Source organism: Mandrillus leucophaeus, unplaced genomic scaffold, assembly GCF_000951045.1.
Source record: "Mandrillus leucophaeus isolate KB7577 unplaced genomic scaffold, Mleu.le_1.0 Scaffold377, whole genome shotgun sequence".
Taxonomy (NCBI): Eukaryota; Metazoa; Chordata; class Mammalia; order Primates; family Cercopithecidae; genus Mandrillus; species Mandrillus leucophaeus.
In genome coordinates, this window is record NW_012103998.1 from 800,845 (window position 1) to 811,886 (window position 11,042).

An 11,042-nucleotide genomic window follows, 5' to 3' on the forward strand; every position below is an offset into this window, starting at 1 on the left:
ATAACCTGGCACAGGAGTATTGCAATATTTTAACAAGTCAATCAGCCCACAATGTGTACTTGCTAAGTATCAGCCCTCCCTCCATCCCTCAGCTTGTTTGAGAAAACAAAGCTTAGGCAATTCAGGAGTTGCAGGGAACCCCATTGCAATTATTCAGATCTCCACTAAAGCGGCCCCGGGAAGTCTCCTTGTCTCAATATTTGGCCATCAGAGTTTGGAGCTTGACCTTTGTCACTCAAAGAGGCTCTTTCTGGGGTCCCACTGGGCTCCAGTTGCTCTGGACAGCAAGGAGTATGGTGCAGAGAAAGGATGCAGGCCTGGGGTCTCCTGGCCAGAGTTTTCATCTGGGTTCTGCCATCCTCCATCTGGTGGCCCTAGTCAACACTCTTCCCTTCTCTAGACCCAGCTGTCTCTATCTGCACAATGAGAGGACTGGACTGTAAATCTCTTTCTCCATCTGTACAATGAGGATTGGACTGCTTTTGGCTCTGAAATTCTGTGATTTAACAAAACAGTCTTAAAAACAGCTCTAGTTTGTTGAAGAAGGTACATGATATCTGAAGAAAAGAATTTTTTTTTTCTTTTCCTGAAATAAGCCAGTTTCGCTGCCAGGAGGCACATTTTTTTTTTTTTTCATTCTTTTTTTAAAACACATGTGAAAATTGCTCCAACCAGGGATTTAGAAGTTGGCTACAGCTGATATATGACTAACGCAGATTACATTTTGTGATTCTTAATAAGTCTCAGTTTTCTGAAAAAGAGAAAAATATAAGACATTTTATTTTTGTGATTAGTAACATATTTTTCCAAGCTTTACTCCAATGAATGGCGATTTTCAAACTATTCCTTGGAGCCCTTTCAAAGGCTACTAGAGATAGTGATTTGGAAGGGGAATGTGTGGAAGGAAAGAGAGGGAGACATTAGTGGGCAGGAAGAGCCCTGTGTATAATACAATGATATGGGGCAGATATAAATAAGTTTTGTTGTCATTTGTTTCCCATGCCCGAGCAAGTAAAAATATCCATTAAAAATATGTTGACATATGTTGCAAAGCTTGATAGCCTGCTAACTCTTCAGCAAAAGACTTCATATGTGTGCTTTATTTTGATTTGCCATGATTTGTTGCAGTTACCTTCATTGCAAATTCGTGAACTCTTTCACCAGCCCATACTGGATGTGTGTGCGCATCCACCAAACCTGTAATCAATAAATCAAGTTATCTTACAATTAAGAAATAGAGAACACTTAGACAGCAGGCAAACAGCAGCACTACACCCTGCTGCTCTGGGGAAGGCGTGATGGTAGCCATCCATTTTGAAGGAACATGAAAGGAAGAATTTGTCTGTCTGGTTCCCCTGACAGAGAGAAAAGAAGACTGCCCTGTGGTGTGGCTGGCCTAGAAAGCTTTAATGAAGGAGGGGATGCAACACGATGAAAATATCCCTTACAGAAACACAGCTCCTTTTGCTCAGTAAGTCCATGCTCACCAAATAAGCTTTCGTTTTATTTTATTTTATTATTTATCTATGTATTTATTTATTTTTGAGAAAGGTTCTCACTCTCACCCAGGCTGGAGTGCAGTGGCACACTCATGGCTCCCTACAGCCTTGACCTCCCAGGCTCAAGCAGTCCTCCCACCTCAGCCTCCCTAGTAGCTGGGACTATAGACGTGCACCACCACACAGGCTAATATTTACCATGTTGCCTACGCTGGTCTTGAACTCCTGGTCTCAAACGATCTGCCCGCCTCAGCCTCCAATGATCGACCTGACTTGGCCTCCCAAAGTGCTGGGATTACAAGCATCAGCCACTACACCTGGCCCAAATAAACTTTGACATCAGGGTGTCAAGCCCCCTAGTTAAGCAAAGCCATGAACCTTATCACAAGGAATAATCTGGATATGAAAACATAATACTACAATCCCCTCCCCCTGCAACTCTGAGAAGGGAAAATATGAAATCAGAAAGATGAATCTATCTTCAAGAAAGAAATGTATTTTAATTAAGGAGAAACTGTAAAGCAATCACTTGAAACTGTTGTTTATCCAGGTACAGTTCAGCAAAGTGTTTCTTTCCAAAATATTTTAGATATCTTATGGATTAAATGACTCATTATTGGCTCTGATTGGACTAAAATCAAAAGCCCCTACTCAGATTGTTTTCTGCTATATTCCTCTTTTTCGTAACATTTCACCCTGACTTTGTCTCCTGACCCTCAAGAATCGTAAGGAAGGCCAGGCGTGGTGGCTCATGCCTATAATACCAGCACTTTGGGAGACTGAGATCAGCAGATCACTTGAGGTTAGGAGTTCGAGACCAGCCTGACCAACATGGTGAAACCTTGTTGCTACTAAAAATACAAAAATTAGCCAGGCATGGTGGTGCATGCCTGGAATCCAGCTACTTAGGAGACTGAGACACAAGAATTGCTTGAATCTGGGAGGTGGATGTTGCAGTTAGCCAAGATCACGCCACTGCACTCCAGCCTTGGTGACACAATGAGACTCTGTCTCAAAATAAACAAACAAATGAAAACACATCAGATAGAAGCTCTGTCAGATGTGTACAATAAACATCTAAAAGCATAAAAATTTTATATAAAAATAAAATATAAATATGAAGCCCTTTTGTTTCTGTAGAACTCAAAGTTTGTGAAACTTGTTTTGGATGATTACATGAAGTCATACAACATAGTTAATGTAGGAGATGATGGTTAATAAACTGATTCTGTTGTCAATCATTAAAGATACAAGTGAACTGCAGTGAAAGCTCTAGCACTTTTTTTTCTTCTTCTGCCCAGAGCGGGATCCTTTGTTTCACACCCTATACAAATTTAGAGTATTTCTGGTAGTAGAGACAGCAGCTGCCTTGTTAGCCTCTCCTATGCCATTGGAACTACTCCTATGAAACTGCTCCTATGGATTAATAAAGTTCTTTTGACTGTTTTTGAACCTAAACACAACACAGCTGGTTTCTATTCAGCATGTGAGTGGGAAGAAGTGGAGTCTAATGAATGGGCTTGATTCCTAGGTTGCCTTTTTCCTGTTTAGGAACCTTGGGTAACATATTTCACCCTTAGCCTTCAATTTTCTAAACTGTAAAGTATAGATAATGATACCTCCCACACAGGGAAGTTATAAGGATTCAAGGTGAAACCATGTTTGAAAGCAGCTAGACAATCAATAATAGAAATTCAATACATGGAACTATGATTTTTTAAATATTATTTTGAGACTTTAAAATAAGCTGTTACTCTTCCTCTTTACATTTCAGGAGCTACTGTTAAAGCTACTTGTAGACCTTTACTGAAAAAGAGGCAAATACCTGGTAGAATACATTTCCCAGAGCAGTCAATTATTTCTTCAAAAGTTTCTCCAGAAAACTGTCTTCGAATAACATCAGCAGGACCAATAGCTTTTATAAACCCATCTCTGAAGAAAAATCAAGAAGTAGTTACTAAATTTGGAGAAATCTTGTTAGAAATCTGATGAGTGACTTAAAATATGATATCAGATCCTTTGGTGTTAATTAGTCAACATTTACTGTGTTTCTATCTTGAACCTGAGTCTTTGGAAAAGCGTCTCTAGCCATGTTCAAGACAACCATAAAAGACCCAGATTGGCCAACGCTATCTTCAGCAAAATGAACAAAACTGGAGGAATCACATTACCTGACTTCAAATTATACTACAGAGCTATAGTAACCAAAACAGCATGGTACTGGCATAAAACACAGACACATAGACCAATGGAACAGAATAGAGAACCCAGAAATAAGTTCATACATCTACAGTGAACTCATTTTCAGCAAAAATGCCAAGAATATACATCGGGGGAAAGACAGTCTCTTCAATAAATGGTGCTAGGGAAACTGGCTATCCATATGCAAAAGAATGAAATAAAATCTAAATGGGTTAAATCTAAGACTTTAAACTATGAAACTACTCCAAGAAGACATTGGGAAAACTCTCCAGGACATTGGTTCAGGCAACAATTTCTTGAGGGATACCCCACAAGAACAGGCAACCAAGCCAAAAATGGACAAATGGGATCACATCAAGTTAAAAGGCTTCTTTCTGTACAGCAAAGAAAATAATCAACAATGTGAAGAGACAACCCACAGAATGGGAGAAAATAATTTGCAAACTATCCAATTGACAAGGGATTAATAACCAGAATATATAAGGAGCTCAAACAGCTCAATAGGAAAAAACCTAATAATCTGATTAAGAAATTGACGAAAGATCTGAATAGACATTTTTCAAAAGAAGAGATACAAATGGTAAACAGGTATAAGAAAAGGTGCTCAACATCAATGATCATCAGAGAAATGCAAACAAAACCACAATGAGAGATCATCTTACCCCAGTTAAAATGGCTTTTATCCAAAAGACAGGCAGTAACAAATGCTGGCGAGCATGTGGAGAAAGAGGAACCTTCGTACACTGTTGGAAATGTAAATTAGTACAGCTACTATGGAGAACAGTATGAAAGCTCCTCAAAAACTAAAAATAGAGCTACCATATGATCCAGCAATCCCACTGGTAGGTCTATATGCAAAAGAAAGGAAGTCAGTATATTAAAGAGATATCTGCATCCCATATTAATTGCAGCACTATTCACAATAGCCAAGATTTGGAAGTACACTAAGTGCCCACCCACAGATGAATGGATAAAGAAAATGTAGTACATATGCACAATGGAGTACTATTCAGCCATAAAAAAAGAGTGAGATTCTGTCATTTGCAACAACATGGATAGAACTGGAGGATACTATGTTAAGTGAAATAAGCCAGGCACAGAAAGAAAACTTAGCATATTCTCATTCATTTGTGGGAGCTAAAAATGAAAACAATTGAGCTCATGGAGACAGAGAGTAAAATGATGGTTACCAGAGGCTGGGAAGAATATAAGGGGAGAAGAGAAAAATGAGGATTGCTAGTTGCTAGAAAAATATGGTTAGATACAGTGAATAAGACCTAGTATTTGACATCACAGAAGGGTGGATACAATCAGCAATAATATGTTGCACATGTTAGAAAAACTGAGGGAGTACGACTGGAATGTTTGTGAAACCAAGAAATGATGAATGGTTGAGATGATGGAAACCCCATTTGCCCTGATATAATTATTACACATTGTATGGCTGTTTTAAAATAACTCATGTACCCCATATATATATACCTACTATGTACCATGAAAATTTACAATTAAAAAAACTTTAAACATCAAACATATGTAGCAGACAATTGCCATTTGTTCCCCAAGATCAGTATTCTCTTTTTTTTTTACACTAGTAAAGCCCTAAATTTTAGCTGGACACATGACGACCCAAAATCTAGACTACATTTCTCTGTCTCCCACTAGCCAGGTGTGGCTACGAGACTAAGGTCTAGTTAGTAGGATTGTCTTCTCTTCCTATTCTTACTGGCTGGAACGCAGACACCATAACTAGAGATAGGGTGGCCATCTTGGGTCATGGAGTGAGTGTAAGAAAGTGGGCCATGGATGGGAGAGCAAGGCAGCAGGGCCCTGGCTCCTGAGAACCCCATGGAATACTGCAATCAACTAGCCCTGCATTTCCTATGTCTGGATTTTCATATAGGAGAGAAATATATTTCCATCTTGTTTCAGCCACTGTTAACTTAGGTCTTGGTCACTTACAGCAAATTCGTGTTTCCAACATGGAGAATCAGGGCTATTAACCTGAGAGCTGGAATGTGTTGTGAAAAGCAGTTAGGATAAGGGATTCAGAACTGGGGCAGAAGTGGTTGGGGTAACCTAACAAAATGTAAGAGTGGAGGAGCAGAAGAAACTGGATGGAAAGAGAAAATGTTACGATAGGAAAAGAAATAACGATTATGGGGGCATGGGGAGGATAAACTTAGGGTGGAATAAGAAATTAAGTCTTGAAATAGAATTTAGTATCCTGATTAATACAATTCTTCATCACTAACAGCTTTTTTCTGGCCCAGTTACATAATCTACCCAGTGTGCAGTGAATCTGGTGGTGGAAAGGACCAGCAGGACTAGAAATTGACCCTTAAATGGGAAAGAACAAAGATAATGCTCTTATGCAAAGAGTTAATGACTGACACTGCTTTAAGAGAGGTTGTTTTAACAAAGTCAGACCTAAGAAATAAATCTCTAACATTCTCCTTCTGTGCAGGAGGGGAATTTCGAGGGCACTGGATCCTCTTCCTGACCCCACTAATCCCATGCTTATCTACCTTTCGACAGTGTGGTTCTCTCATTCATTGGTGGAGTCCTACCTATGTTTGAATAAAGGTTTATATCCTTTGTTGAAGACATAATGAGGACAGTTATTGAAGGAAACTAACAAAAAGCATTCCCTCAAAAGTGTTTTTTTTAAGGTAGCCATTAAAATTATAAAGATACGTATTACTGACAGTTTGTGCTTCTTTTCCACACCTGGGAGCTTCTTCAAGATTAACTACAGCCTACAAACACACACACACACACACAGAACGAGAGAGAGAGAGAGAGAGAGAGAGAGAGAGAGAGAGAGAACTTGATTTAAGAATGAGATACCTTTAGAGACCTAAATGAATGAATACAATGGTGGTATTTACACCCTGTGGCGGACAATCACTGAGATATTTATTTTTAGGAAGGGGAAGTTTCTGGTGCCCCTCAAACCATATTCTTTTCCAGGACTCATTTTATATATCTATAGCTTATAGGGGATTGACTATTAGTTGATCTCACTGAGATTCATTCTAATCAGGACATACCATGGTATGTATATACTTGTTGAAAAAAAAATAACACACAGTTAAAATCCATCCATTTCTGGGCTTTGAAATGGAACTTTCTTCCACTTCTCTGTGCTTTTAATCAGTACTCCTCCCCCACACACACTCACACTCACAGCCTGTGTTCTTCTTGTCTACCAAAAGAAAAGCTGGATCAAGTTGTCTTTGAACACACAGGTTCTGCATAAGGGAAGTGATGTGACAATTTAAGACAATCACCTAAATAATTCACCCTGAAAGCACTTTTACCTTAAAATATTCAGATAATGAAGGTGGGAGATATACGTCAAAGCACCACGAATCACCAGATAATTATTCCAATTCTATACTTGATTTTTGTACCAACTTGATATATAAGACAGTGATGATAGTAAGTGAAAATAAAAACAGCACCATCCTGTACTGAGCTAATCATATTTGAATGGCAAAGTTCTTGATATTCTTATAAATTTATTTCAATGTAATAAATCCAACAAACTCTGAGAACAATGTAGCAGACTGGAATGAAAAAGCCCCACCTGCCAGACCACACATCAATTCCTTTCTTTTCCTTTCCCTACATTTTGTGGTTTTGATGTGAACATAGAACATGTCTTGGAACCTGAGACTTCATGTTGGTGCATTAGTATAATTTTAGTTTTTTATTTATTTTTGAGACGGAGTCTCACTCTGTCCCCTAGGCTGGAGTGCAGTGGTGCAATCTCAGCTTACTACAACCTCCGCCTCCTGGTTCAAACGGTTCTCCTGCCTCAGCCTCTGGAGTGGCTGGGACTACAGACGTGCACCGCCACGCCCAGCTACTGTTTGTATTTTTAGTAGAGACCGGCTTTCACCATGCTGGCCAGGCTGGTCTCACGCTCCCGACCTCAGGTGATCCACCTGCCTCAGCCTCCCAAAGTGCTGGGGTTACAGGCATGAGTCACCGCACTCGGCCGCATTGATGTAATTTTTATAAGATACTCCAGTCCCAACCCAGGTAGATATTTTTCAACTTTCTAAGCAAAATTTTAAATAATATTTTTATAGTAAATTGGGAATATTTTCATCCCTTTATTAATTAAAAATAAACCAATCAGTCTGGGCGTGGTGGCTCATGCCTGTAATCCCAGCACTGGGAGGCCAAACCAGGTGGATGGCTTGGGCCCAGGAGTTCGAGAACAGCCTGGGCAACACGGCGAGACACTGTCTCTACAAAGAATACAAAAATTAGCCTTGCGTGGTGGCCCGCGCCTGTAGTCCCAGCTACTCGGGAAGCTGAGCTGGGAGGATGGCTTGAGCCTGGGAGGTGGAGGTTGCAGTTGAGCCTTGGAGGTGGAGCCGAGATCATGCCACTGCTCTCCAACCTGGGCGACAGAGCTAGAACCTGTCTCAAAATATATATGTATATATAGGCTGGGCGCAGTGGCTCATGCCTGTAATCCCAGCGCTTTGGGAGGTTGAGGCGGGTAAATCATTTGAGGTCAAGAGTTAGAGACCAGTTTGGCAACATCGTGAGACCCCCTCCCTACTAAAAGTACAAAAATTAGCCGGTCATGATGGTGCGGCTGCTGTAATTCCAGCTACTCAGGAGGCTGAGCCAGGAGAATCGCTTGAACCCAGGAGACGGAGGTTGCAGTGAGCTGAGATCGCGCCGCTGCACTCCAGCTTGGGCGACACAGTGAGATTCCATCTCGAAAATAAATAAATAAATAAAATTAAACCAACCCGCAGTACCTCAAAAGCTGGACTCTTGCACAATCCTAAACTGCCTCAGATAAGCCGTGGTCAGTTTGTGAGACTCATTCATGGTGTGCAATTGTGGCTCCGTAGGGCCCTTTAGATTCGAATTCTCATCCAACTTCCCTTGCTACCCTAAGTCGCCCTCAAACTTTGTTCTTTTATTCACATCTGGCAGGAAGTTCAGAAGAGTAAGAGAAATATCTTGTTTTCTGATAGCCAAATCTTGATTTATTATCACTCAGGGCCATTATCGTCTACATGTTCTCTGTGTTTCTAAAGCTTTAGTGTACGAGACCAGGGGGATGTGAAAGGTACTTTTGAAAAATTCAGGTCTCAGAACTCCAGCCCCAGTGATGCTGATTCTAAAATTCTAGGGATAGGGAGTTGGGGACGCAGGTGGAATCAGAAATCTGGCGTAAGAATAAAATAACCACAGGCCACCCTGACAAACATGGTCTCCTGGCCTCCCTTTAAGAAGCACTGGGGAGGACCTCAACCCCTTCTGATGGTTGGACAGTGATATTTTATCAGCAGAGGCAGGACCCCGATGCGTTCCAATGGGATGTTCCTCTCTGAGCTCTTTAAACGGAATGACAACCCCAAGCAGCAGAGCGTGTTAGCAACAGGTGCCCCAAAGGCTGGCTTGCCCATGTGTCTCTGTGCAGGGACACTTTCACGGCGTTGTTTCCCTTCAGAGCGCACAGTGAGAGGAAGAGAGGCCAGCTCCGCCCGTGGCGGTCCCCACCCTACGCGCCCGGCCACTTACTTGCCCACCACCAGGCTGGCGCCCTCCAGCACCGCCAGGCTGCGCAGCGCATCCCGCGCCAGGAAGCGCTCACCGCGAGAGCACACCAGCACCACTTGCTGCGCTTTCTCCAGCAGGAGGCTGTGGCCGCCTGCCATGTCCCCGTGCGCCGAGGGTCTCCGGGAGGCCACCGGGCTCCGGCCACTGGCAGGACTCAGTGGAGGACGAAAAACCGCAGCCTGCGCCGCCAGGGGCCGGGAGGGTGGGGCGGGGGCGGGCGCTCGCAGCCGCTGCCCTTTGCTCGCCTCCCTCAACCACAGCAACCGGGGCGGTAAGCATTGCAAGAATGCCAATGAGTAGTAAACCTGATGAGGAATCCTCTCTTTTTTGGTCGTCTTGTCCCGTCCTGAGTAAACGAGATGGAGACTAGTGTCCCTACTTTTCAGATAAGGAAACTGAAGTTTGGTCACCCCGAGAGAGCAAAGTGAGCTGTGTCGATCACGTGGTTATGTGGAAGCGGGTCAAGGGGTGGTGGGGTGAGGGCGCCCGGAGTGTTCGGGAGTGAGGGACGGGAACCTGGGGTACAGCCCCGGAAGGGGGGCAATAGGGGAAACCTCTGCCCAGGGGGTTGGGGTGGGAGCCTGGAGATAGCGCTCCGGGAGAGGGCAGAGTAGGGGAAAGCTGTGCCCAGGGGCAGGGACCGGAGCTTGAAGGTAGAATCCCGGGAGAGGACAGAGTGGGGGAAACCTCTGCCTAGGGTACTGGGACGCGAGCCTGGAGGCAGAGCCCCGGGAGGGTACTGAGTGGAGGAAACATCTGCCCACAGGTTCTGAGGCGGGAGCCCGGGACTCGGAGGGCCGCGAGCCAAGGGAACCTGGGGGTAGGGAGGAGGGAGATGCGGTAGGGGAGGTGCTCCTGGGTCCGCGCGGGTGCCGCCACCCTGAGGTGGCGGGTGCCGCGCACTTATCCGTTGGCCAGCTCCGTTCCGGGATCCGCTACCAGACAGTCCCTGAGATAACGCGGAACCGGGCTGAGGGAGGATAGAGCCGAGACTGGAGGATCGATTGGCACCTCCGCCCACATTTCCCACAACGCCTTTCCGAAGGATAGGTTGGAAAGGCTCCTGGATCCAAACTCAAACTCGTTGAGGTAAAACAGGTTTCAGCTCAGTGTCCGCCCCTCCGGATGCCCCCTCCCACCCCTCAGCAGTGTCTGGTGGGGTCTACAAGCAACTTGCGACCAAAATTGGAGACAGAATCAAGTTTATGGAAGATGGTCTGTGATTCTCAGCCTCGTCGCTTCCTGCTACCAATTGCTATGGAAACACTGCCAGGCACAGGCTTTTGTTTTGAGTCCTTAATTACTTAATTTCGTTTATACACGTTTATTACAACCTCTGTGTTAAGTCTTGTGGAACATACAAAGACAAGAAAGGCGCTTTTCCTGCCCAGCAAAGACTTTACCATAAAAATGATACATGTGGACACAAATAATATACTATAAAAGCAGACTGAGCCTGCAAAACCACAAAATATAAAAATTAATTTCGTGTCATTAAAAACACCTAGAACAGAAAGCAAAAACTCCTTTAGATGACCACAATAAATAGGAATATAATTTAGCTTCATATTATGGCCTATAAAAGAGAGATCAGTTAGGAAATAGAGAGGAAAGATAAAAATTGGAAAATATACAGACAATGTGAGTGAAAGAGACCCTAAAGGTGGGTAGGGGAGGGGGCATCAGAAGATTATTCACAGCTCATAAATACAATCACAAACAGGCTGTGTGTGTGTGTGTGTG

General features: G+C 43.3%; 2 protein-coding genes across 2 annotated transcripts in view; one reads left to right on the top strand and one right to left on the bottom strand.

The window, feature by feature from the left end:
• Nucleotides 1-9,497, bottom strand: part of AMDHD1 (amidohydrolase domain containing 1) — a 24,486-nt gene extending 14,989 nt beyond the window's left edge. Inside the window, 3 exon segments of the mRNA XM_011990310.1 lie at nucleotides 1,133-1,197; nucleotides 3,325-3,431; nucleotides 9,261-9,497. Of these exon segments, the coding sequence (XP_011845700.1) occupies nucleotides 1,133-1,197; nucleotides 3,325-3,431; nucleotides 9,261-9,397 (309 nt within the window). The 5' untranslated portion in view covers nucleotides 9,398-9,497.
• A 327-nt stretch (nucleotides 9,498-9,824) lies between these two features.
• Nucleotides 9,825-11,042, top strand: part of CCDC38 (coiled-coil domain containing 38) — a 72,669-nt gene continuing 71,451 nt past the window's right edge. Inside the window, exon 1 of the mRNA XM_011990311.1 lies at nucleotides 9,825-10,388. The gene's annotated coding sequence lies outside the window, so the exon portion shown is untranslated. The remainder of the gene's footprint in view (nucleotides 10,389-11,042) is intronic.